The sequence below is a fragment of the Oncorhynchus keta genome, chromosome 10, assembly GCF_023373465.1.
Source record: "Oncorhynchus keta strain PuntledgeMale-10-30-2019 chromosome 10, Oket_V2, whole genome shotgun sequence".
Lineage (NCBI taxonomy): Eukaryota > Metazoa > Chordata > Actinopteri > Salmoniformes > Salmonidae > Oncorhynchus > Oncorhynchus keta.
In genome coordinates this window covers 47,325,506-47,353,438 of record NC_068430.1, presented here as the reverse complement: position 1 = coordinate 47,353,438, position 27,933 = coordinate 47,325,506, and the positions used below count along the sequence as shown (strand labels likewise).

At 41.8% G+C, this 27,933-nt stretch overlaps 1 protein-coding gene across 6 annotated transcripts; it reads left to right on the top strand.

Moving 5' to 3' along the window:
- The first annotated feature begins 722 nt into the window (after window positions 1–722).
- Window positions 723–27,721, top strand: LOC118362787 (RNA-binding protein 39-like). 6 transcript variants are annotated; one of them, XM_035743399.2, is made up of 17 exons: window positions 725–870; window positions 966–1,090; window positions 1,563–1,625; window positions 4,116–4,165; window positions 4,282–4,467; window positions 4,913–4,978; window positions 5,082–5,135; window positions 5,944–6,061; window positions 6,292–6,450; window positions 9,508–9,645; window positions 16,566–16,631; window positions 24,850–25,054; window positions 25,194–25,280; window positions 25,525–25,645; window positions 25,825–25,930; window positions 26,011–26,089; window positions 26,964–27,721. In XM_035743399.2, the coding sequence occupies exons 3-17, from the start codon at window positions 1,575–1,577 to the stop codon at window positions 27,065–27,067; spliced, it is 1,590 nt and encodes a 529-aa protein (XP_035599292.1). In that variant the 5' UTR covers window positions 725–870; window positions 966–1,090; window positions 1,563–1,574; the 3' UTR covers window positions 27,068–27,721. The 6 variants fall into 6 exon arrangements, with proteins under 6 accessions (XP_035599296.1, XP_035599293.1, XP_035599292.1 ...); XM_035743401.2 differs by adding an exon at window positions 1,965–2,028 and having other exon boundaries at window positions 727–1,090; XM_035743400.2 differs by having other exon boundaries at window positions 724–1,090; window positions 6,292–6,444.
- Window positions 27,722–27,933: the final 212 nt, after the last annotated feature.

Sequence of the window (27,933 nt, the reverse complement as noted above, 5' to 3'; positions counted from 1 at the left end):
CCAAAATAAATATAAACAGTATGGGGAAGAGGTAGGTAAAAACCTACCTCTTCCCCATACTGTTTAAATGTATTTACTTTTCTGCTCTTTTGCACACCAATATCTCTACCTGTACATGACCATCTGATCATTTATCACTCCAGTGTTAATCTGCAAAATTGTGATTATTCGCCTACCTGCTCATGCCTTTTGCACACAATGTATATACTCTCTTTTTTTTCTACTGTGTTATTGACTTGTTAATTGTTTACTCCATGTGTAACTCTGTGTTGTTGTCTGTTCACACTGCTATGCTTTATCTTGGCCAGGTCGCAGTTGCAAATGAGAACTTGTTCTCAACTAGCCTACCTGGTTAAATAAAGGTGAAATAAAATTTAAAAAATTAAAAATCTTACCTTTGCCTCGGTTCGGCAGTCTCGTCCAGATCATAGCATTTGTAACTCTTTATGATAGCCACATTAGCAGCTAACTAGCGTTTCATTTTTCGGGAGTAAATACAGTTGATATGTTGATCACCTTGTCCTACCTAGAGAGATTTACACGTTTATCAAAAAGTCCCGCCAGGTACACCTACGTGAAACACTGCTTGTGTATGGCCTATTGTTCACACACGTATCTGCCCTCTCATTGGCTAGAATGGTGCCACCTGACCTCGCCTCCTCCCGCCTGACTTCCATCTATGAGGACATGTATTTCCATTGTTAAAGTGGTCACTCGAATATCTTTTCATTAGAATAGACAATCTTTGAATATAGTGAGCCTGGAACGCGACCACGGATTCTTTACAGCATGCGCCATTAGATGAGCGCGGGGAACAAGACGTAGCAACAGTATTTTCGAACTCGCGTACATTTTTCTCAGGACATCAAGGTTATTTAAATTATCTGTTTACACAGTTTCTACTGCTTTGGGGTATCAAAACCCACATTTGAAGTTACATGTAGCTATTGTTTGTTTGCTATTAGCAACGCGGAAGGAAAACAACTAGAGGCCTACTAGCTAACGTTAGCTATCCTGTTAGCTAGTTTGTGGCAACAAGACACCCTCAGGAGTCCGTCTTTTGTTTGAGAAGAAACAACACATTTTTCAGGTACATTTAATACCTGAACATTGTCTTTCTTAATACGTTGTATAGTAATTGCTAGCCAGCTAGTTTTCTTGCATAACATTATAGTTGCTTAGCTAGCTTGCTACTGCGTGTGTGGCCATAGCTAGCTAGGTAACGTTCGATAGCTAGCGTTAGTTGTGGCTCGCTACCTCCGGAGTTCATCTATGTGCTAGCTATCGTGGTCAAGTGAACATGTTACCTAACCAATCATCTCATATGGACAAGCCGGTACGGTAGACACACAGACCGCTCATATTTAGCGGGGGGAACTGAAGCTTACCTGTTAACTAGCTAACATTCCGTTAACAAGCATGTGTTGGCTAGTTAGCAGGTTGTGGTACAATTCATTCAAAAAAACTCTTGCATCAACGGGGTGGATATACACGGTTCTCGTATGACGTGTTGTAGCTAACGTTAATGATGTGTTCACATTGTGTCTTATCTTCCCCTTTAGTGCGCCATCATCATGGCTGATGACTTTGATATAGAAGCAATGCTTGAGGCTCCGTATAGAAAGGTGGGTTTTGGCCTAAGGTATTGTTTGTGGTTTGTAATGCACTGTATTGTAAATACTGTGTCCATATCGCAACAAAACCATTCATTTTAACTCCAGGGGCGTTTTCCAAATGACCCCACGATGAACGCTGGAATAAAATATTTTTGTCAGTGTCAAATGTCAGACAAGCCCAGGCAATACGTTTGTGATTTTAATGCACCTTATTGTAACTACTGTGGTGGCCTATGTCACCACTTTGCCCCAGACCCTATATTTCTAGTAGCTTATTCTGTGTTTCTGATGTGATGCTGCAGTTCCTTTTGAGACTATGAATAAACGCCCATCTATCTCTTTTTGTAGACTTGCCTAACGATATCTCACCTCTACTTCCATGAATTCCAGTGTGATCTGTCAAAAAATGAAGGTAGTAATTGCCCAATGTATTGCTGTACTGTGGTCCCCTTGGTAACATAATTGTGGTCATCGAATGGCCAGTCTACAAGGCGAATGCAGTGGATGCAAAATAACATTTAATTTAGGAACTGGGTTCTTGATCAGGCCCAATTGGCATTCTCCTATATTTTATCAACTGGGCTAACACTTTGTGCATGGGCTATGCGAAACCCATTGCTATGCCTTTCAGTTGGGTGAATCTTGTGCTCATGTGGGTGGTAACCCAAGAATTTGACAGCTGTCAAACCATTCTTGTCACATGTCTGAGGAGTTTGTCACAAAGTAGAATCCAGGGCGGTATGTGAGGTGTTCAGAATAGATTCCCGATTTTAGCCTAAATTACAGACAATTGTAATGTTACTTCAACTCTTCTGACTGTTTCACCTCACATATGGCCATTACGCTGCTTTGTGACAGATTGCAGAACGTTAGTCCGGTTGATTAGGAAAAACACAAATGCTGACCGGGCCTGGTTGAGAAGACAGTTCCTTTAATTTAAAAGACATACCATGGGAGACGGTATTCAATTATTTGTATACATGTTGTGGTTGTTCCACATGGTTGACTTTGTCTGCCTCTGTAATGATGAAGGTTTGGTAAGCTGACACATTATTGAAATACATGATTGTATGTCCTTTACCTTCAGTAACTGAGGTGTGTGGTTAAGTAGAGGAAGCAGGTCTGTTCACTCTCATTCTAGTGAGAGAGAATGTGTGGATTTTGTTATTATGCTGCTTTCACCAAGTTATTTTACATAACGCTATTTTGTGTTAAACAGGTTTTCTCCATGGTTGACCAGAATGTAATTATTTTTGCATGCTCATTCACAAATGTTTATTTCCTCATAAGTCCATTATATTTGTCACTGTTTTATGTAAAGGCTAAATTTGATAGAACTAAGTACAAACTGTAGGAAATATGGAACTCTTCTATGCTGCTGGCTACAGCACCAACTAAGGAATTTTGTGTACCTCATCTTATAATTTAATCATGACTTTCCTTGGTAGTCAATATTGCTAAGCAGTGTGAATCCCTGTTTGCTTCAGGGCGAGCTCTTACAGTCCACGAAATTAAACTGGGTGGAGATCACTAGAATGGCACCCCCCCACACTGGAAATCGATCTGTCTCGCTGCTAGCATGTGCACAATGGTCTTACACGCTGACCAAACCGGACACACGCATGTGATTTTGTACCTCCACACCAGACACGACCAGGACACGCAGGTTGAAATATCAAAACAAACTGAACCAATTATAATTCATTTGGGAACAGGTCAAAAAGCATTGAACATCTATGGCAATTTAGCTAGCTTGCTGTTGCTAGCTAATTTGTCCTGGGATATAAACATTGGGATGTTTTACCTGAAATGCACAAGGTCCTCTACACAGACAATTAATCCACAGATAAAATGGTAAACCAAATTCCTTTCTCGTTCCTCGTTCTCCTTCCTCTGGCTTTTTATTTTATCTTTTGGCTTAATATGGTGTTTGCAACCAGCTTTACGGTGCATTATTACAACCGGCTGGCGTGTGGACGTTAGTTCATCTTTCAATCACCCATGTGGGTATATGCTCCTAAACACCAATGAGGACTTGGGACGTGGGTATATGCTCTTAAAAACCAATGAGGAGATGGGAGAAGCTGGACTTGCAGCGTGTTGAGCATCACAAATAGAACATGTTTCTATTTTAGCACCTGGCCACAATGATTGAATAACGTACATTTATTTTGCCATGCTCGTGCATGCAACCTGAGCGGTGTGGTCAGCATGTTAGGGAAAGAATAGCCTTGGTATTGATCCTGATGGGGCTGCTGAAGACAAATGCACCTGAGATGTAGGTTATGTATTAGTACTCATAGTACTCATTGATTTTTATGCAAAATGAGTAATCAACATTTATGATTGGGGGCTGGTAGACACTCATTAAAATAACTTAACTGTAGATCTGTCCCTATGTTAACTTTTGTATTTTTCTTGTTCCCACACATCTTGATCCTGACAACTTGAAATGTTGCCTCTTCGTCCTTATGCTGTTCTTCTGTTGGCCCTGCTTAGGATGAGATCAAGCCTAGTAGTCCCAATGGCCATGAGGAGCGCAGCAAGAAGTAAGTGAAACATGCATGCAAACTCACCCAAATGTATTTTTTTATTTATTCTATGTATTTATTATTGTTTATTGGTCTCCTTAACTGCCTTACGTTGAGTAATTCTCTTTCTGCAGGAAAAAGAAGAGCAGGAGCCGAAGCAAAGACCGGAAGAGAAGCAAGAGCCGTGATCGCAAGAAGAGCCATGACCACAAGAGGAGCCGCAGCCGCGAGCGAAAGCGGAGCCGCAGCAAGGAGAGGCGCCGGAGCCGCACTCGGAGCAGGGAGCGCAGCGGCCGCTACAGGGACCACAAGACTACCTTGTATGTATGCCTCATCTGGTGTCAGCATCTCCCTTGAGTCTGCATCACTCCAGTCTGTATAGGAAAATGTGAGCGTCTCTTTCGCATTAAACTCCAGTTCAAATGGACAATTAAGGCATTGCTTTTTATCAGTAGTTGAGAAAAGATGAGGAACGTTTAGGCTTTCAGGTTAAAGGGTTTTGTTCAAGTGAAGAGATTGATTAGGCTAAGTGTTTAGAAAGGCAAGTGCCATCACATGGGCCCCAAAACTACTGTTTATTTTGGACCCCGGGAAGAGTAGTTTCTGCAAAAGCTAATGGGAATCCAAATAAACAAATAACAACCCTCCCACTCCTGCCTGCAGTGTCTTGACTGGCACAATTTAATTCCTGGAGTGCCTTATCCCCCTTATGAGATCAGTAGTAGTGGCCTTAGGTACTGAGATAAACCTTGTTTTCAATCGCAGCTCTGGGCCGAAATTTAACGGTGGTTCCAGAGGGAAGATTGGCCCTCCACCTGTCATCAAGCTAAGGTTTCTATTACACTATTTTCTGCTGTTTGTGTGGGTAGTTTTGTGCTGTGTGACCCTGCAATGAATTAACTCATATAGATTCTAATGGAGCCCTTTCTTTCAGCCGAAGGCGTTCCAGAAGCCGAAGCCCTTTCAAGAAAGAGAAGAGTCCTGTGAGGTAAGTGTTTAAACAACCTTACTGTTGCACTATACTCGCTTTGTCTAGGGGACTTACTCTTGCCTATTTCCTCTGTAACGTGACAGTGTGCATTAACATGAAAGTATGACAGTGTTGGGGGTGTGTGCCTGCGGACAGCAGGTTTGCATTCCAGGGGGACAGCTCTGTGACTCCGTGGTCAGCCAGCCCAAGCGCGTCATTTATGTTCAGTTGGTAACAAACAAATAACAATCAAACTCCAAAAGGGTGTCAAACAAAAGACACAATATCAAAAGCCCCGTGGGTCGGGAGATCACTTGTTCAGCTGATTTGCTTGTTAATCTCCCTTGCCTGTGCATCCCACAGAGCTTCTTTTTCTGTCCTCGGCAGCCATTTCCCCCTAGGTGTAGGATGTGTATCATGCTAGTGTGTGATCTGTGGCCCTACCACTCTTACCTACCTACTTTAGAAAAGACGCATCGTAGCTCAATCAGGTTGACATTCCAGTTTTAAAGCTTGTGTACCCTTGCTCGACAAAGTAGGCTTACCATTTTGAATATACTTTGCGGACAGCGTTATGTAACATATGGTATCTTAACACATGTCGCCAGACTGCGATTCAAAAGGGGAGGGGACATTTGACCCATAGTGGACTTGCCGGAAACTTGCAGAGTAGCTGGCACGTGATTTTTGTTCTGGATTGCCGAGATTACCATTTTGATGGCAAAATATAGTAAAATACAAGTGCTTTTCTCAAAGATTGAGGCCACTGTGAAAGACTAAATAAGGGTTTACCTCATAAGAGTAATTCAATGCTTTGTTTCTACAGGCAGCCAATTGACAACCTGACTCCAGAGGAAAGGGATGCTCGCACTGTGTTTTGCATGCAGCTGGCAGCCAGAATCCGTCCACGAGACCTGGAAGAGTTCTTCTCTGCAGTGGGAAAAGTGAGTATCTCTGCTTATCTCATTGTCATTCCTGCTGAAAAAAGTTTGGTGTGGCCAGGTGTGGCGCGTGCAATATTTCACTTTATTTTGAGAAGATGGGTGCTGCACCTGGTGCAAATTCTTATTTTTGACATATCACAGCCACCAAGACCGATGGGATTTAGCAATGTCTTTTCCTCTTATGCCTAAACCATCCATTTGAAAACCGATTATTTTTGTTCATTTTCAAGGTGAGAGATGTGCGCATGATCTCTGACAGAAATTCGAGGAGGTCGAAGGGAATAGCTTACATTGAGTTTGTGGAGGCCAACTCTGTGCCGCTGGCTATAGGATTGTCTGGTCAGCGACTTCTGGGGGTGCCAATCATTGTTCAGGCCTCGCAGGTAATGGTCAGTAATCATCTCACATGCATTTTACATTTTCTATTTATTTTTAACTAGAGCTGTCAAACTGAATTCATGAAATGTAGTTAACTTTTGAAGTTCATGCCTTAAAATGTTTATTTAATTGCGGCAATTTTTTTTCATTTTTTTTTTCCCGATCACCCCCTTTTGAGCGCAACATGCTCTCGGCAGCTGCAGTAGAGCTGTCAGTCTTTCTTGTGGTAGGGTGTCCATTCAAAAACGTATCTTTTGACCAATGGGTAAAATAATGTTAATTGTGTAGATACTCCTTTAAGAAAACCAACAGTATGTCTCTATCATAATAGAGAAAACCAACAGTATGTCTCTATCATAATCCGTTCAAAAGTTATTGGAGTTCTTACCCTTGTAGGTAGGATGGTCAGAATTAGGGTTACTGAATTAATGGAGGCCAGAGACAAAATGTGGTAAAAATCAGATTAAAAATGTTTTAAAAAATAATCACGTCTTCAAGGCTGGATTCTGTGCAAGAATGAAGTTTGCAGTGTTTTCCACAAGCACGTGGAGTAGCCAGCCAGTGTCCTATGGGCTAAGATTGTTTGGCAATCTGGTACATTCAAATGCATCGATTCCATCCGAAATACACCGTGAAATTGAATACTTTGAGTTTACCTTCCAGATTGAGAGAAATTGTTGTGCTGTTTACAATTTAAATGGTAGAACACACTGAATTCATAAATTCTATTTTGGGTGGATATTGCCTATATATATGATCAGGACAATTTAATTAAGAACATGACCTTTTTTTAACCTTAAACCTTAAAGCATTTTACTGCCAGATATGAATTGTTAGTTTGTTCTTCAAATTATGTATTTTATTAAAACATAAATTAAGTTTTAAAAAAGCCCAAATATCTCAAAATGGATGGTTAAATATAAAATCAAACACATTTTGTGATTGAGCACTTTTTTTTCACATGGAAAAATGTCTCTAAAAATAAACAGAACAGGTGGTCAATTAAGTTCTGGGTCCATACATGTTAAGAGAAGAAATGGAACAGCATCAGGTAAATTTGAAAGAATTTAAGTGTTTGCAACTATGTGAATTGCAGTATGTCATTTATAAAAATGAAAAAATACTTGTTTAACAACTGGCCTACAGATTTCTTTTTATTTTTTAAACATTTTTTTTACCCCCATCTCCCCAATTATCCACAAGGCAAAGGTCAAGAGCTGTGCGTCCTCTGAGAAACAACCCAGCCAAGCCTGATTTGACACAATGCCCGCTTAACCCGGAAGCCAGCCGCACCAATGTGTCGGAGGAAACACTACAACTGGCGACTGTGTCAGCGTGCATTGCGCCCGGCCCGGCACAGGACATCCCTGCTGGGTAAAACCCTCCCCTAACCCAGTCGACCCTGGGCCAATTGTGCGCCGCCCCATGGGTCTCCCCACAGGCTGCGACAGAGCCTGTACTCGAACCAGGATCTCTAGTGGCATCACTAGCACTTCGCAGCAGAGTCTTAGACCACAGTGCCTCTCGGGAGGCCCTAGATTTCTTCTTGTAATTTTGTAAGAGTGCTGATTTCCACAGGCACATATGCCACTGGGTGAGATAAATTATCATTATTTTGGGGCAGAATTTAGTTTTTTATGTGGTGTTGGTCAGTCATTTTAGCTAAAAATGCCACCCCTGCCCAATTGGGGGGCTGACCCTGAATCGACTCCTAAGATTCCGTATTTTTGGAAAGAAGGAGACTGATTTAGTTGCCATACTTACGAGAACAAACACTTGCATCTTTCATAGCGAGCTAGCGAGGGACGGAGAGAGGGGCACAGTATAGGCAGGTCGGCCACCAGACTGCCGGAGTGAGAACACTTCACTCATCCTATTAGAAATCAAAATCTCTATCTTGCAATGGAATGCTGTATTTAGCCATTTCTTGTCTTGCAACTTCAGCAAAGCAGGGCCTATCTTTAATGAATAGGCTGGGATATTCTACACGCAACCGACTGAACACACACTGGTATCATTAGCGATGAGAAAGAGCAGACAAACCAGCTGCACTGATTTTAATTTTGTGGGGGAAACCCACCAAATATAATTTTTCCATTTGGGATTTTTCTTATCGTCAGGATCCCAATTTTGTTTAAGTGCTCACATCCCTAATATAGAGGTGATATCAATTTTGAGACATGATGTAGTGTTTTCATATTTTAGTATACACTTAGATACTAATTAGAAATGCTGGTTTTTCCTCGAAGATTTCTCACAATAACAAGCGTACCTCTGAAATGTCAATGGACACAAGCCTTTTATTTTCACCGCCTTCTACATTTAATTTAGCTCGTGTTATGCTAAATTACTTTTTGGATATAATGTTAATGTTTGAGAAAGGCCCCTCGAACGTTTCAGAACATGAATAATCATATTTGTCTCGGTAAAATGTATTTTCTAACAGGAAGGAAGGAAATAAAAACAGAAAGTTCAACCATAAACACTTTCCCTGGCATTTCTTTAGATAACAGCAGAAACTTGATTTGCACCGAAGTAGCTACCGGTAGTCAGTTATGCTAACATTCGCTAGCGATCCAAATGAGAATGTTTAGAATGCCTTGGCTGAATGCCTCTAGATTCAACACTAATTTCCGACAATGATTTTAATCAAAACAGAATCTAATTCTATTCCATTTAGTTAGTTTTTGTTGTAGTTCTCAGGTCAAAATATTTTGAAATGATCCCAATTCTAATGCATTAGCAGCTTGTGGTTAGTTTATCTTGAACATGGATACGAAGTAGCCTAGGCTAGATCTAACTGATATTTTACTTTTATATCAGACCTGGCTTAGATGTCTTAGAATAGGTTATACAACCCAATGGAATGTTTTAAATTGCAACATTTTTTACTAGGGTCAAAATGGAAAAATGTAAATTATCCATAGTTAACTATAGAAATCTTAAATAATAATAAATAATAAATAATCTTAAATAAAATTATTTAAATAATTCGACAGCCTTTATTTTAACAGCCTAAGGCGATTTGCACCATTTCCCTACGGTCACTTTGTGTGTGTTCTTTCTAGGCTGAAAAAAACAGGGCTGCTGCCATGGCCAACAACCTGCAGAAGGGCAACGCTGGCCCGATGAGGCTCTACGTCGGATCCTTACACTTTAACATCACAGAGGAGATGCTGAGAGGAATTTTTGAGCCTTTTGGAAGGGTGAGAGCTGTTGTACAATGTACCCATAGGTGGCACATTTGTTTCAAGTTTGGGGAAGCTGGTTCTCCACACACTAATAAATCACCTTTTATAATAAATCATTCCAATGCGTCTATCACATTTGCAGACTAACATAAGGTTAAAATCATAGTGTAATGAGTAGATTCAAACATGCCAACCTGCATGCATTTTGCGTACCATGCATGCAGTTTCAGGTCAAGGCACGCTGATATAAAAAAATACCCTAAAATACGCACAAATGTGCTTTCAGTTGGCACATTGTGGTTTTTGACTCAACCGTCTGAAGATGGTGCTGAGCCAATCAGTAGCGCTCTGCGTCGAACTGTAGTCATAGTATTACTTTCCTCGCTCAAGCTTGGATGGCAGCTCTCCACTTTGTCCGTTGATAACACTGTGACGAAAAATGTAGAACAAACTGTTTAAGTGTTAGTCAAGCACACAACCACTTTTGTAGTTAGCGCCTTAGCTACTAAGGCGTCGTTACGGACAAGGTAGTTAGCGACAGCGTTTAGTCTACTAAGCGAGAACACTTTCTTGCCCGCACATGCTTTGATTGCCGCCTGTAGTAGGTGCAAGCGCATTGAAGAGCAAGGAAATGTGCTGTATTGAGGTATAATCAGATATGTCTATGTCCTGGCAAATTTTCTTGTTACTTACAATTTGGAATATGAAACTGAACTAAGCCTATATGAGCTTGTTTCAGAGAGCCACCTAATAATCCAAGTTGGGTCTGATTACTAGGCTACCATTCATGTTTTGTTGTCATTGGTGTTCTGACTTATCATATAATTTCAAGCCTACTGTTGACATACAGCTAAATCAAGAGGAGAGCTCAAGAACTGATTCGGTAACAGACAAAGATTAGTAGGCCTAAAATAACTTTGAAGGACGCTATTAGCGGAACAGCTCCCGCGGCCACATCTGTTTCCATCCATGGATTCCAAATAGCCTACGGTAAGTTAAAACCTCTTAAGGCTAGGGGCAGAATGTTCACTTTTGGATAAATAGCGTGCCCAATTTCAACTTCCTGCTACTCATGCCAAGAATATAAGATATGCATATTATTCATAGATTTGGATAGAAAACACTTACGTTTCTAAAACTGTTTGAATCATGTCTGTGAGTATAACACAACTTATGTAGCAGGCAAAACCCCGAGGACTAACTGTTCAGATTTTTTTTCTTTTTTTCCCCCATCTCTCTTCCCTATATTGTCTTTGCCATTGGAAATTTAATAGGAACCTACTTTCAGTTCCTGCCGCTTCCACACGATGTCGCCAGTGTTTGAAATATGCTTGAGGTTATTCCTTTCTTATCGGGAAGTAGGCCAACTCGGAACAGGACACTTTTGAGTTGCACAAGACGTGAAGAGCAGAGCTTTATCTTTTCGTTCATGAATTGAATACAGATTGCCCTGTCTACAATTTGATCGATTATTAACGTTTAAAAATACCTAACGTTGTATTACAAAAGTAGTTTGGAATATTTTGACAAAGTTTATTAGGCAACTTTTGAAATATCTTGTAGTGACGTTGTGTTTCTAAGCTGTTTTTTTATGGATCAAACTCGCTTTATAAATGGGCATTTTCGATATACACTGCTCAAAAAAAAAAGGGAGCACTTAAACAACACAATGTAACTCCAAGTTAATCAGCTCGTCCAGGATGGTATATCAATGCGAGCTGTGGCAAGAAAGTTTGTGTCTGTCAGCGTAGTGTCCAGAGCATGGAGGCGCTACCAGGAGACAGGCCAGTACATCAGGAGATGTGGAGGAGGCCGTAGGAGGGCAACAACCCAGCAGCAGGACCGCTACCTCCGTCTTTGTGCAAGGAGGAGCACTGCCAGAGCCCTGCAAAATGACCTCCAGCAGGCCACAAATGTGCATGTGTCTACTCAAATGGTCAGAAACACTCCGAGGGCCCGACGTCCACAGGTGGGGGTTGTGCTTTTACAGCCCAACACCGTGCAGGACGTTTGGCATTTGCCAGAGAACACCAAGATTGGCAAATTCGCCACTGGCGCCCTGTGCTCTTCACAGATGAAGCTGGTTCACACTCAGCACATGTGACAGAGTCTGGAGACGCCGTGGAGAACGTTCTGCTGCCTGCAACATCCTCCAGCATGACCGGTTTGGCGGTGGTTCAGTCATGGTGTTGGGTGGCATTTCTTTGGGGGGCCGCACAGCCCTCCATGTGCTCGCCAGAGGTAGCCTGACTGCCATTAGGTACCGAGATGAGATCCTCAGACCCCTTGTTAGACCATATGCTGGTGCGGTTGGCCCTGGGTTCCTCCTAATGCAAGACCATGCTAGACCTCATGTGGCTGGAGTGTGTCAGCAGTTCCTGCAAGAGGAAGGCATTGATGCTATGGACTGGCCCGCCCCTTCACCAGACCTGAATCCAATTGAGCACATCTGGGACATCATGTCTCGTTGCACCACAGACTGTCCGGGAGTTGGCGGATGCTTTAGTCCAGGTCTGGGAGGAGATCCCTCAGGAGACCATCCGCCACCTCATCAGGACCATTCCCAGGTGTTGTAGGGAGGTCATACAGGCGCGTGGAGGCCACACACACACTACTGAGCCTCATTTTGACTTGTTTTAAGGACATTACATCAAAGTTGGATCAGCCTATAGTGTGGTTTTCCACTTTAATTTTGAGTGTGACTCCAGACCTCCATGGGTTGATAAATTTGATTTCCATTGATACTTTTTGATTTTGTTGTCAGCACATTCAACTATGTAAACAAAAAGTATTTAATAAGAATATTTCATTCATTCAGATCTAGGATGTTCTTTTAGTGTTCCCTTTATTTTTTTGAGCAGTGTATATGGATGGAATGAACCTCTAGCGTCGAGCAATCCTGTATCCGGGGGCGTAATTATAGCCTCAAGCTCATTACCATAACGCAACGCAATTCATGAAAATCGCAAATGAAATGAAAAACATATTCACTCAAGCTTAGCCTTTTGTTAACAACACTGTCAGCTCAGATTTTCAAAATATGCTTTTCAACCAAAGCTACACAAGCACTTCCTGTATAGCCTAACATAGCATTAAGCCTAGCATTCAGCAGGCAACATTTTCACAAAAACAAGAAAAGCATTCAAATAAAATCATTTACCTTTGAAGAACTTCGGATGTTTTCAATGAGGAGACTCTCAGTTAGATAGCAAATGTTCAGTTTTTCCAAAAAGATTACTTGTGTAGGAGAAATCGCTCCGTTCATCACGTTTGGCTAAGAAATAAAATCTGAAAATGCAGTCTACAACGCCAAACATTTTACCAAATTAACTCCATAATATCGGCAGAAACATGGCAAATGTCGTTTAGAATCAATCCTGAAGGTGTTTTTCACATATCTATGCGATGATAAATCATTCGTGGCAGCTGGAAGCAAACGTGGAAGCAAACACAAAATACACGCAGCTGGAGATTACGCAATAATTGCAACGGAGGACACCAAGCGGCCACCTGGTAGATGTAGTCTCTTAAGGTCAATCTTCCAATGATTTGCCTACAAATACGTCACAATGCTGTCGACACCTTGGGGAAACGACAGAAAGTCTAAGCTCATTCGTGACCCATACACAGCCATATAAGGAGACATTGGAACACAGTGCATTCAAAATCTGGGGCACTTCCTGTATGCAATTTCATCTTGGTTTTGCCTGTAGCATTAGTTCTGTGGCACTCAGACAATATCTTTGCAGTTTTGGAAACGTCAGCGTTTTCTTTCCAAAGCTGTCAATTATATGCATAGTCGAGTATTTTTTCGTGACAAAATATCTTGTTTAAAACGGGAACGTTTTTTTTATCCATAAATTAAAAGAGCGCCCCCTATATCCAAGAAGTTAATCGTACAAAAGGACCAATTGTGATGTTTATGGGACATATTGGAGTGCCAACAAAAGAAGCTCGTCAAAGGTAATGCATATTTTATATTTTCAGCGTTTTGTGTAGCGCCTGCTACGCTAGCTCCTATGTTTACTGCTGGTGAGGATGGCTGCAGGCTATCAGATAATAGCTTCATATGCTTTCGCCGAAAAGCATTTTTATCATCTTACATGTTGGCTGGATTCACAACGAGTGTAGCTTTAATTGAGTATCTTACATGTGTGATTTAATGAAAGTTTGAATTTTATAGCATTTTATTTGAATCTGGCGCTCTGCATTTTCCCTGGCAATTGGCCAGTTGAGACGCTAGCATCTCCCCTATTCTCAAGAGGTTTTAAGGATCGGACCCTTTTTTAAATAGTTTATTTTTGCCTAAAATAACACCCAAATCTAACTGCCTGTAGCTCAGGACCTGAAGCAAGGATATGCATATTCTTGATACCATTTGAAAGGAAACAATTTGAAGTTTGTGGAAATGTGAAACTAATGTAGGAGGATATAACACGTTAGATCTAGTTAAAGATAATACAAAGAAAAAAAATGCGTAATTTATTTTCTTTCATCTTTGAAATGCAAGACAAAGATTGCAATGTATTCCAGTTTAGGCGTGATTTAGATTTTGCCAGTAGATGGCAGCAATGTATGCAAATTCTTAGACTGATCCAATGAACCATTGTGTTCTGTTCTTAATGTTGTATCATGTCTGCCCAAATGTTCCTAATTGGTTTATTAATACATTTTCATGTTCATAGCTGTGCACTCTCCTCAAACAATAGCATGGTATTTTTTCACTAATGCCTACTGTAAATTGGACAGTACAGTTAGCTAAAAATTATTGTTAATCTTTCTGCTGAAATCAGATGTCTTATGTCCTGGCAAATGTTCTTGTTCCTTACAACCTCATGCTAATCACATTAGTGCACGTTAGCTAAACTGTCCCGCGGGGACACCGATCCTGTAGAGGCTGGACTACTACATTGCATCTGGTAATTGAATTATTCAGTATTTTCTCCCCAAACATAGTTGAGAAGCCAATGCACAATTTTGCTTGACTTTCCACATAAAAACACCTGTTAATTGGAATGATTAACCGTAAATATAACTTATAAAATGCGAAGTGTCATTGAGACCACCTCAATTTAATTTTTGATCAAACACTACTGTTTTCATTCGTTTGATATAATTTCAGACGGATTCAGGAAATGGCAGTTAAGGGTTTAAAAAAAAAAGTTACATGTTAAACCTGAGGGGAAAGTTCACGGACCCTTTCCTGACCTCCCCTCTAACCTAACCTTAGGCCAACATCAGCACCATCTTGTCAGAAAATCCTAGGGAGATCCCTGATTGTACATTTAACTTCTCTGGGATAGGTGGGATGGTCACGTCCCACCTGGCCAACATCCAGTGACAATGCAGAGCGCCAAATTCAAATAAATTACTATAAAAATTTAACTTTGATGAAATCACACATGCCATACACCAAATTAAAGCTTACACTTGTTAACCTCTCTGGGATAGGGGGATGCAAATGTCCCACTTGGTCAATTGCCAGGGAAGATGTAGAGCGCCAGATTCAAATAATATAATATAAAATTCTAACTTTCAATCACACATGCAAGATAGCAAATTAAAGCTACACTCGTTGTGAATCCAGCCAACATGTCAGATTTCAAAATTGCTTTTCGGCGAAAGCATAACAAGCTATCTGATGATGGCACAGCAGTAAACAAAGATAAATAATATTTCAACCCTGCAGGCGCTACACAAAACGCAGAAATAAAATATAAAACATGCCTAACCTTTGACGAGCTTCTTTTGTTGGCACTCCAATATGACCCATAAACATCACAAATGGTCCTTTTGTTCGATTAATTCTGTCCATATATATCCAAAATGTCCATTTTATTTGGCGCGTTTGATCCAGAAAAAAGCAGCTTCTGATTTGTGCAAAATCACTACAAAATATCTCAAGTTACCTGTAAACTTTGCCAAAACATTTCAAAATACTTTTGTAATACAACTTTAGGTAATTTAACGTTAATAATTGATCAAATTGAAGACTGGTCTATCTGTTTTCAATAGAGGACGAGAGGAAACTAACGCTACTTTTCAAGTCATGCCAACTCTCAACAGCGTTACCCTTTTCCAGGATGGCCGTACTTTTTCATTGCACAAAGGAATAACCTCAACCAAATTCCAAAGACTGGTAACATCCAGTGGAAGCGGTAGGAACTGCAAACAAGTGCCTAAGAAATATAGTTTCCCCATGAGAACCCATTGAACTAATAATATGCATAGTCTTAGCTTCTGGGCCTGAGAAGCAGGTAGGTTACTTTGTACACGCTTTTCATCCGGATGTGAAAATACTGCCCCCTATCCCAAAGAAGTTTTAAACATATTTCTAGTTAGCTACTGAAGAGCAGCCAAGGACCCATAAGTCTATAACCGACCATTCCTACTGGCCAACATGACATCAATAGGCAAAAAAAATGCATTTTCCTATGATTTGAGCAGTGTGGGTATCGCATGTGTGCCGTCATGGGGTCCAGGGCTAAAGTGAGTGGTACTGATAAAAATACTTTAAGGTTGACCGGTGTGTAGATTTGTTAACAGTAGGCCAAGTCATTGTTGTAAGTTAATATAACTCACTCACTGTTTGCAAAAATAACAGTTCTGAACAGAGAGCAGATGAGCAGGCCTAGAGCTGAGCATAAGCGTTTATTAGGGTATGCATTTTTTAAATTTTATTTAACTAGGCGTGAAAAAATATGGCCCTTTATAAAACCATTTCATGTCATTTCATATGACTGGAGACATTAGCAGCATCTTTTTAATATCAAAATGACAGGCCACTCGTCTGCCAAAAAACAGAGGTCAATAAAAACAACCTTGTCTTGAATGCAACCAAAAGCCTAAGCCTATGAAAAGTGGACACAGATTGTAGGGCTACAGTATATCAGTGCTATGCAGATTTTAATCTGTTATCCATTTCTTTCCACCAGATTGAGAGTATTCAGCTCATGATGGACAGTGAGACTGGAAGATCTAAAGGATATGGCTTCATCACTGTAAGTAATCACACTAAAACCAGTCAATCTAATCTTTTCCTCTATGAACTTAAATCCCCTCGTTTACATGCACACCGGGGTTTCCGTTAGTCGGTAATATCCGGTTTTTGGACGATACAATATATGTAAAGCAGATTAATCAAGTTGACTATTGTCCCCAAAAAAGAGAAAATCCTATTGCGAAGTAATGTATTTTTGCATATTCATTGATATGAAATGTCAGTGATGTAGCGTGAGAGCTGCTGATAGAGTTCAAACTGTTGTTTGTTGCTGGTGGAGTGAAACGTGCTTTAATAAGCCCAATCATTGGGCAACAATTCTGAAGGCAATCGAGTGTAAAAAAAAAAAGCTCAATTTTTTTTCTCGGCTGGCAATTGAAGTGCGCTTCTCTTTCACTAGTCAAGTGATTAGGCAGCTAAGCAGGCTTCAGCATGTCACATTACTTTTAAATGAGCTGGAGGCAGTATGCATTTTCAACATATATTTAATTGTTTGAAACCTGAATGTTTTAAGACACGACTCGTATGTAGTATCTTGCTTCAAAGTAGCCTAGCCAAAATCCAACCAAACGTCTAGGCAATTATTTTTTTAAAGATTTCCATATACCATTAAGTCTATCTCCTGTTCTATTGGTTTTCAAATCAATTTTATTTTGTTGTCCAGTAGCCAAAGGCACAATCCTATTCATATTAGCAACCCATGCTAGTTGTTGCTTATATTGGTCTGTCACGTGAAACCTTTCACAGTGGTGTTTCCCTGCTAATTGCATTATGGAACAAACAACCGCATGTAGCCTAATGCCGTGTGCATTGCTGCGCATATAATGTGAAGAAATAATTTATCAACATGTGACCCCTCTTTTTTTTCAGGCAGCTTTGACTAACTAGGCTAGAACTGATAGAACCCAGGTCTCAGGTGGGGTGTGTGTATTATTCATTTATTTATTTATTACACACACACGGTACCAGTCAAAAGTTTGAACACCTCCTCAATCAAGGTTTTTTTTCTTTATTTTAACTGTTTTCTACATAGTAGAATAATAGTGAAGACATCAAAACAATTACATAACACATGAATCATGTAGCAACCAAAGAAGTGTTAAACAAATCAAGATATATATTTTCAGTTCTTCAAGGTAGCCACCCTTTGCCTTGTTGACAGCTTTGCACACTTGGCATTCTCTTAAACATTTTCATGAGGTAGTCACCTAGAATGTATTTAGATTAACAGCTGTGGAATTTCTTTAATGTTTTTGAGCCAATCTGTTGTTATGACATGGTAGGGGTGTTATACAGAAGATTTCCCTATTTGGTAAAAGACCAAGTCCATATTATGGCAAGAACAGCTCTAATAAGCAAATATAAAAGATGGTAAAATCTTAATTTAAATCAAATAAAATTGTTTGTCACGTGCTGAATACAACAAATTTCACTAAGGTAAAGTCCATGGAGAATAAGTGCACCACCTCCTAGCTGCCCACTGCTAGGAAACACTGTCACCACCGATAAATCCATGATCATTGAGAATTTCAATAAGCATTTTTCTACGGCTGGCCATGCTTTCCACCTGACTACCCCGGTCAACAGCCCTGCGCCCCTTCAGCAACTTGCCCAGGACTCCCCCACTTCTCTTTCACCCAAATCCAGATCGCTGATGATCTGAAAGAGCTGCAAAATCTGGACCCTCTCTTTCTAAAATTAACTGCCAAATTCTGCCTGTTCAACCTCTCTTTCCTATGGTCTGAGATCCCCAAAGATTGGAAAGTTGCTGCGGTCATCCCCCTCTTCAAAGGGGGAGACACTCTAGACCCAAATTGCTACAGACCCTGCCTTTCTACGTTCTTCGAAAGCCTCAGTTTACAAACAGATCACCGACCATTTCGAATCCCACCGTACCTTCTCTGCTATGCAATCTGGTTTTCGAGCTGGTCGTGGGTGCACCTCAGCCCCGCTTAAGGTCCTAAACGATATCATAACCGCCATCGATAAGAGACATTACTGTGCAGCTGTATTCATTGACCTGGCCAAGGCTTTCGACTGTCAATCACCACATTCTTATCGGCAGACTTTTATTTCACCTTTTATTTAACCAAGTAGGCTAGTTGAGAACAAGTTCTCAATTACAACTGCAACCTGGCCAAGATAAAGCGACAGAGTTCCACATGGCAGGCAAAAAGGTCTATATACAGTGTGTGCAAATGAGGTAGGATAAAGGCGGTATGCAGTATTAAGGATAGTGTGGTGAAATAATTACACACTTGGAGTGATAATGTGCAAGTAGAGATACTGGGGTGCAAAGGAGCAAAATAAATAACAGTATACACCAATACACATCGGCCACACGGTGGCGCTATAACGTGCACAAGTTTCTCTTGCTCTGTTTGACTGATGAAATTTAGCACATGCTCGGGGCGGTGTCCAGCTAACCTGTAAAGTATGGTTGTTTGCCGCATGGGGGTGCTGTTGGACATAACCGTTCATGCATGCTCATTGGCTTATTGCAGCCATATAGTTGTGGAAAATATTGCATTTGAAGATTTGCATCCATATAAGCTATATTATATAAGCTATATACCAAATTCGGTGCCTAGCGGTTGTGGTTGAAGACGTTTAAAGTCGTCAACATAAAATAGTCCAAAATAGGAATATTGCATGATGTGTTTTAGTTGTGATATTTGGCAAGTGAGATAAGGGGTACAGAAGGTGACGTGTCAAATTTGTCCTGATGGTGGCACTGTGGGCCCACATCCTGAACCCTGGTATTGCTACTTGCAGTTATTATTATTTATTTTATTTATTTTTAATTGAATTTTTCTTCTGGCAATTTGGGTGAAATTATAATTCATGTGTCATGAGGCCTAAGAGGGTCAAACCTGGCATGATGGTGGGCCAAGTTCCACACCATCTTGTGCCATGCCATTAGGCCACATGATGGCGTTATAACAATCTATTTCACATGCAAACTTTGAAAGGTCACGCCCCTCAACCCATTTGACCTAGTCATGAAATGTGGTCTTTGTCCTTAAAAATAAACATTTGCCTCTGACCCATAAGGTCCGCCATAATGGATTTCCTGCCATCTCGTTTTTTGTGAAAAACACAACGCTACTTCTCTGGTACCGAATGACCGATCTGTACAAAGCATAATGTGGTATGAACCAAAGTTCTACCAACTAAATATTTTTTACAACTAGTACCTAAAACTTGGCCAATCAATTAAGCTAAAGAGTTTTAACATGGTCATACCATGGATCATTTAGCTGTTTGATTTAGCCTTTACTATAGCCCATAGAAACACATTGAATGACATTCATACATTCACAAGCCACCGGGGTCTGACAATCAGGATGGAAAATTACTGAGGATAACAGCAGACGATATTGCAACTCCTATTTGCCACATCTTCAATCTAAGCCTACTAGATTGTGTGCTCTCAGGCTTAGAGGGAAGCTAAAGTCATTTCTCTACCCAAGAATAGTAAAGCCCCCTTTACTGGCTCAGATAGCCAACCAATCAGCCTGTTACCAACCCTTAGTAAACTTCTGGAAAAAATGGTTTGAACAGATACAATGCTTTTTTATAGTAAACAAATTGACAACAGAATTGCAGCATGCTTATATAGGGAAGGACACTCAACAAGCACAGCACTTACATTTATGTAATTGATTGGCTGAGAGAAATTGATAAAATTATTTTTGGAGTGGTTTTGTTATACTTCAGTGCAGCTTTTGACATTATTGAGCATAGTCTGCTGCTTGAAAAACATATGTTATGGCTTTACACCCCCTGCTATAATGTGGATAAAGAGTTACAAGCCTCTCAAATATAATCCAATTAAAGTCCGGAATTCCCCAGTGTAGATGTTTAGGCCCTTTTTTCAATTTTTACAAATGACATGCCACTGTCTTTGAGTAAAGCCAGAGTTTCTATGTATGCGGATGACTTAACACTATACACGTCAACTACTATACAGAATGAAATGAGTGCAACACTCAACAAAGAGCTGCAGTTAGTTTCAGAACAACCTCTGTCTGCAAGGAATAAGTTAGCCCTAAATATTTCAAACTTCAAGCTTCGTATTTGGAACAAAACACTCCCTAAACCTTAACCAAGTCTCTTAATAAATCATGTTGACATTGAGCAAGTTGAGATGACTAAACTGCTTGGAGTAACACTAGATTGTAAACTGTCATGGTCGAAACATATTGATGCAGTAGTAGCTAAGATGGGGAGAAGTCTATCTAATAAAGCGATACCCTGCCTTAACACTATCAACAAGGCAGGTCCTACAGGCCCTGTTTTTGTTGCACCTTGACTACTGTTCAGTCGTGTGGTCTGGTGCCACATAAAATGACTTAAGAAAATTGCAATTTGCTCAGAACAGGGCAGCACGGACACCCATGCGTACCCCACAAGACATGCCACGAGGTCTCTTCAGTCTCCAAGTCCTGAACAGGCTATGGGAGGCACACAGTACTATATAGAGCCATGACTACATGGAACTCTATTCCACATCAAGTAACTGACGCAAGCAGTGAAATTCGATTTTTTTTAAAATAAAAAAACACCTTATGGAACAGTGGGGACTGTGAAGCGACACACACACACACACACACACACACATGGATTTAGTACTGTAGTGGTTGAGTAGGGTCCTGAGGACAGACCGTGTGCTGTGTAATCTGTGCTAATGTAATGTTTTAAAATGGTATAAACTGCCTTAATTTTGCTGGACCCCAGGAAGTGTAGCTGCTGCTTTGGCAGGATCCATGATAAATGCAATACTTGGCAAAAAAATACAGTCAAAATATAAATCAAAGGAATCAGGTTTTGAAGTCTAGGATGTATAAGAATACTAAAAAAAAATGTTTTTTTTTGGACACATTTGTATTTTGTCATAAACTACCTCCCATACTTCCATTTGTTTGTATGGGTTACCTTCAGACAAATCAGAAGCAAAACGGAGAACGCCATCGTGTTCATGAGTCTACCCTTTCCATAGTGGGGTTATATTGTACTGAACAAAAACGTAAACGCAAGAATTTCAAAGATTTTACTGAGTTACAGTTTATATACAGCTCTTATCCAGAGCGACTTACAAATTGGTGCATTCACCTTATGACATCCAGTGGAACAGCCACTCTACAATAGTGCATCTAAATATTTTAAGGGGGGTGAGAAGGATTACTTTATCCTTTCCTAGGTATTCCTTAAAGAGGTGGGGTTTCAGGTGTCTCCGGAAGGTGGTGATTGACTCCGCTGTCCTGGCGTCGTGAGGGAGTTTGTTCCACCATTGGGGGGCCAGAGCAGCGAACAGTTTTGACTGGGCTGAGTGGGAACTGTACTTCCTCAGTGGTAGGGAGGCGAGCAGGCCAGAGGTGGATGAACGCAGTGCCCTTGTTTGGGTGTAGGGCCTGATCAGAGCCTGGAGGTACTGAGGTGCCGTTCCCCTCACAGCTCCGTAGGCAAGCACCATGGTCTTGTAGCGGATGCGAGCTTCAACTGGAAGCCAGTGGAGAGAGCGGAGGAGCGGGGTGACGTGAGAGAACTTGGGAAGGTTGAACACCAGACGGGCTGCGGCGTTCTGGATGAGTTGTAGGGGTTTAATGGCACAGGCAGGGAGCCCAGCCAACAGCGAGTTGCAGTAATCCAGACGGGAGATGACAAGTGCCTGGATTAGGACCTGCGCCGCTTCCTGTGTGAGGCAGGGTCGTACTCTGCGGATGTTGTAGAGCATGAACCTACAGGAACGGGCCACCGCCTTGATGTTAGTTGAGAACGACAGGGTGTTGTCCAGGATCACGCCAAGGTTCTTAGCGCTCTGGGAGGAGGACACAATGGAGTTGTCAACCGTGATGGCGAGATCATGGAACGGGCAGTCATTCCCCGGGAGGAAGAGCACCTCCGTCTTGCCGAGGTTCAGCTTGAGGTGGTGATCCGTCATCCACACTGATATGTCTGCCAGACATGCAGAGATGCGATTCGCCACCTGGTCATCAGAAAGGGGAAAGGAGAAGATTAATTGTGTGTCGTCTGCATAGCAATGATAGGAGAGACCATGTGAGGTTTTGACAGAGCCAAGTGACTTGGTGTATAGCGAGAATAGGAGAGGGCCTAGAACAGAGCCCTGGGGGACACCAGTGGTGAGAGCGCGTGGTGAGGAGACAGATTCTCGCCACGCCACCTGGTAGAAGCGACCTGTCAGGTAGGACGCAATCCAAGCGTGGGCCGCGCCGGAGATGCCCAACTCGGAGAGGGTGGAGAGGAGAGACCATGTGAGGTTATGACAGAGCCAAGTGACTTGGTGTATAGCGAGAATAGGAGAGGGCCTAGAACAGAGCCCTGGGGGACACCAGTGGTGAGAGCGTGTGGTGAGGAGACAGATTCTCGCCACGCCACCTGGTAGGAGCGACCTGTCAGGTAGGACGCAATCCAAGCGTGGGCCGCGCCGGAGATGCTCTACTCGGAGAGGGTGGAGAGGAGGATCTGATGGTTCACAGTATCGAAGGCAGCCGATGGGTCTAGAAGGATGAGAGCAGAGGAGAGAGGGTTAGCTTTAGCAGTGCGGAGCGCCTCCGTGATACAGAGAAGAGCAGTCTCAGTTGAATGACTAGTCTTGAAACCTGACTGATTTGGATCAAGAAGGTCATTCTGAGAGATAGCGGGAGAGCTGGCCAAGGACGGCACGTTCAAGAGTTTTGGAGAGAAAAGAAAGAAGGGATACTGGTCTGTAGTTGATGACATCGGAGGGATCGAGTGTAGGTTTTTTCAGAAGGGGTGCAACTCTCGCTCTCTTGAAGACGGAAGGGACGTAGCCAGCGGTCAGGGATGAGTTGATGAGCGAGGTGAGGTAAGGGAGAAGGTCTCCGGAAATGGTCTGGAGAAGAGTGGAGGGGATAGGGTCAAGCGGGCAGGTTGTTGGGCGGCCGGCCGTCACAAGACGCGAGATTTCATCTGGAGAGAGAGTGGAGAAAGAGGTCAGAGCACAGGGTAGGGCAGTGTGAGCAGAACCAGCGGTGTCGTTTGACTTAGCAAACGAGGATCGGATGTCGTCGACCTTCTTTTCAAAATGGTTGACGAAGTCATCTGCAGAGAGGGAGGGGGGGGGATTCAGGAGGGAGGAGAAGGTGGCAAAGAGCTTCCTAGGATTAGAGGCAGATGCTTGGAATTTAGAGTGGTAGAAAGTGGCTTTAGCAGCAGAGACAGAGGAGGAAAATGTAGAGAGGAGGGAGTGAAAGGATGCCAGGTCCGCGGGGAGGCGAGTTTTCCTCGAATGTCATATGGTCAGATGAAACCAAAATATAACTTTTTGGTAACTCAACTCATTGTGTTTGGAGGACAAAGAATGCTGAGTTGCATCCAAAGAACACCATGGGGGTGGAAACATCATGCTTTGGGGCTGTTTTTCTGCAAAGGGACCAGGACGACTGATCCGTGTAAAGGAAAGAATGAATGGGGCCATGTATCGTGAGCTTTTGAGTGAAAACGTCCATCCATCAGCAAGGGCATTGAATATGAAACGTGGCTGGGTCTTTCAGCATGACAATGATCCCAAACACACCGCCCGGGCAACGAAGGAGTGGCTTCGGAAGAAGCAATTCAAGGTCCTGGAGTGGCCTAGCCAGTCTCCAGATCTCAACCCCATAGAAAATCTTTGGAGGGAGTTGAAAGTCCGTGTTGCCCAGCAACAGCCCCAAAACATCACTGCTCTAGAGGAGATCTGCATGGAGGAATGGGCCAAAATACCAGCATCAGTGTGCGAAAACCTTGTGAAGACTTACAGAAAACGTTTGACCTCTGTCATTGCCAACAAAGGGTATATAACAAAGTATTGAGACACTTTTGTTTTTGACCAAATATTTATTTTCCACCATAATTTGCAAATAAATTCATTGAAAATCCTACAATGTGATTTTCTGGATCTTTTTTCTTCTCATTTTGTCTGTCATAGTTGAAGTGTACCTATGATAAATTACAGGCCTCATCTTTTTAAGTGGGAGAACTTGCATAATTGGTGGCTGACTAAATACCTTTTTGCCCCACTGTATATATAATTATTTATTTACCCCCCCCAAAATATATGGGGGGATTAACAATTACATTGATGGAAGCAACAATCTTTCTGCAATATTAAGCCGATCCTCCCCTAAAAAAAAAAGTCTGTATAAACCCTGATTGGTGTTTATGTAAGTAATTTAAATGGCATTTGTGTCCTCTAGTTCTCAGATGCAGAGTGTGCCAAGAAGGCCCTGGAGCAGTTGAACGGGTTTGAGCTGGCTGGCCGGCCCATGAAGGTGGGCCATGTCACGGAGCGCACAGATGCCTCCACTGCCAGTTCATTCCTGGACAGCGACGAGCTGGAGAGGACGGGCATTGACCTAGGCACCACCGGGCGCCTGCAGCTCATGGCCAGACTGGCTGAAGGTAAAGCCTGAGAGCCCAGGGCCTGTATTCACAGAATCTTTAAATAATACTTATCATGTCTCATTCTATACTGAGTTTCACTTCAGAACCGATTTATAAAGTGTGAACAAGTACAAATGTTGAGCCCAATATCTTTCAGGCACGGGACTGCAAATTCCTCCAGCTGCACAGCAAGCCCTACAGATGAGTGGGGCCATTGCTATTGGTGCCATGGCTGCTGTATCAGGTAATAAAAGGGCGATCAATTGTACAAGCCCATCTCAGTCTTTTTCTCTGAGCTATTTGGAAAGGGCATGTTTTATCCGGCATTGATTGAATCTGTTGATTTTGCCAGTGAGACGCTATGACTGGTTGATATGATGCGAGGAGCTGGTCTGTGAGAATCGCTTCAGAACTTTGCTGGCTTGACACGCACATTAAACGCGAATAAAGTTCAGTTAGTTTAGTGACTTTGACTTTTTTTTTTTTAGCTGCCATGAATCCTGCTATGAACATGAACCTGAATATGAACATGAATACAGCTATGAACTTGCCATCCCAGCCACTTGCTACACACTGTTTCCAGCTGTCTAACATGTTCAACCCTCAGTCGTAAGTATTGAACTATTAATCTAGTTGTTCAATGCAGCATCTTTGTAACCCAAGTGGGGCCAGCTGCTGAAAGTACACAAACCATACATTTCTTTGACCTTAAGATGATATTTGTTCCCAAATTACTGGTCCCAATCACTAGTCCCTTGTGGGTGATGAATTCCCATCTGGTTTTACAGTGAAGATGACCCAGGCTGGGATGTTGACATTCAGCATGATGTCATTGAGGAATGCAACAAACATGGAGGAGTTGTGCACATATACGTCGATAAGAATTCCACTGAAGTAAGACTTAAGTGTAGTTGAATGGTTTCAAAATGGTTGCAGTCTTAAATAGAAATTAAAGTTATTGTTTTTATTTTTAGGGCAACGTGTATGTGAAGTGTCCAACCATTCCTGCTGCCATGGCTGCAGTAAACGCATTACATGGTCGATATTTTGCAGGTAAGATAACTGACTGACTGGTACTCGTTATACACTCACCGGACAGTTTTTTTTTATTTTTTAGGTACACCCATCTAGTATTGTGTCGCATCCCCCTTTGTCTCCAGGACAGCCAGAATTTTGGGGGACATTGTACAAGGTGTCGGAAACCTTCCACATGGATGTTTGTCTATGCTGACGCGATGGCATCAGTTTCTGCAGATTGGATGGTGGTACATTCATGCTGAAAACAGTCTCATTCCAAAGAGGCTCTTATTGGGTTGAGGTCTGGGAACTGTGCAGGCCACTGAAGTAAACTGAACTTGTTGTCATATTCCAGGCAATGTTTTCCCGCTCAATTGTCCAGTTTTTGTGAACATGTGCATTTTAGCTGATAGGAGGGGAACCCGGTGTGGTCTTCTGCTGCAATAGCCCAAGCAAGGATCGAGTTGTGTGTATCGAGATGCCTTTCTGCACACCACCTTTGTACTGCGCTGTTATTTGTCCAATTGTGGCCCGCCTGTTCACACGGTTCTTGCCATTCTCCTTCGTCCTCTCATTGAGCTGTTTTCACCCACAGGACTGCCGTCAACAATGTCTTGTCGTGTGTGAAAATCCCAGGAGGCTGGTCGTTTCTGAGATACTGGGTCCGGTACGCCCGGCACCGACGATACCACGCTCAGTCTCTTAGGCCCTCGTTTTATCCATTTCTAACTTTCAAACAAAAGTAACTGGATGCTTGTCTGATTGCCACGGCAATGTGACTCACTGTAGGAGCGATCCGTTTTCGGGACCGACGTGGTGTACTTAATGAACTGGCTGGTGACTGTAAATTGTCAGTGATGCAGTCATTGTTTATGAAGATGTTTTGTCTGAACTGTAACTTTCTGCACAGGTAAAATGATCACAGCGGCATACGTCCCTCTCCCGACATATCACAACCTTTTTCCTGATTCTGTGACGGCTACCCAGCTCCTGATCCCTCCTGCTCGCCGATGATCTCACAGCGAGACACAAACTGATTTGTTGGACACTGTATAATTGATCATTTTCTCTTTTTAAAAGTTTGACATTTTATTGTCGATGGTCTGTTTTTCATTCCTGCAAGTTATGGCAGTATGTTTTTCTTTTGTTAGTAGATGAAGTAAGATTTTATTTTTTTCAGTACATTTATTTTTTGTTGAGACTTTCCTTACGTTGGTGGCGAAAAGAATCAAAGCTTTATTTGCGTAGCCACATCCAACAGTGTTGGTGGAGTTTCAGCCAGTCTAATAAAGGGATTATAGTCCCTGAAGAGTTTATTGGTGGATCTGGACAATTTACCATTTTATCTTTTGTAAAATGTATTCTTGTTCATACATTGTCTTGTGTTTGATCGCTTTGATGGGCATGTTTTCCCTGAAGTGTACAACTTAAGACACCCAGACACAAGAAAAGAGGATATTGATTATTTTTGGAGAAAAAATACAATTCGAACATTGCAGTTTCAATTATACATCAGAATATTATTCAATGTTTTAAGCTCCATGAGCTCTGAAAACGTAATGACTGATTTCAGTTGTGCTCAATTAGAGACATTTGGTTTTTCAGTATCTGTTTTCTAATCAAGATTTGATTTTGTAAAGACCTTGATTAAAATGTATTTTAAAGTCATCCAGTTTCTTTACTTGCTCAATACTGTCCGTAGCACACTTCTATTCTCCTCCCATTTGGTATACACACAAATATTTAAGAATATTAAACTGAGTAATATTTGTTCATGCTGGAATATCCACTTGCCTCCTTGCAGAGGCAACCAGGTTTTGGTCAAAAATGTCATGGTGACTCAATTATAACCATTCAATTTCTAAATGTCTGCTTGTTCC

Excerpts from the sequence above, each read along its gene's own strand:
- LOC118362787 (XM_035743399.2), top strand. The coding sequence starts at position 1,575 with ATGGCTGATGACTTTGATATAGAAGCAATGCTTGAGGCTCCGTATAGA. Across the intron at positions 4,468-4,912 it reads AGGGACCACAAGACTACCTT|CTCTGGGCCGAAATTTAACG; the intron begins GTATGTATGCCT and ends TTTCAATCGCAG. Across the intron at positions 25,281-25,524 it reads TGCCATGGCTGCTGTATCAG|CTGCCATGAATCCTGCTATG; the intron begins GTAATAAAAGGG and ends TTTTTTTTTTAG.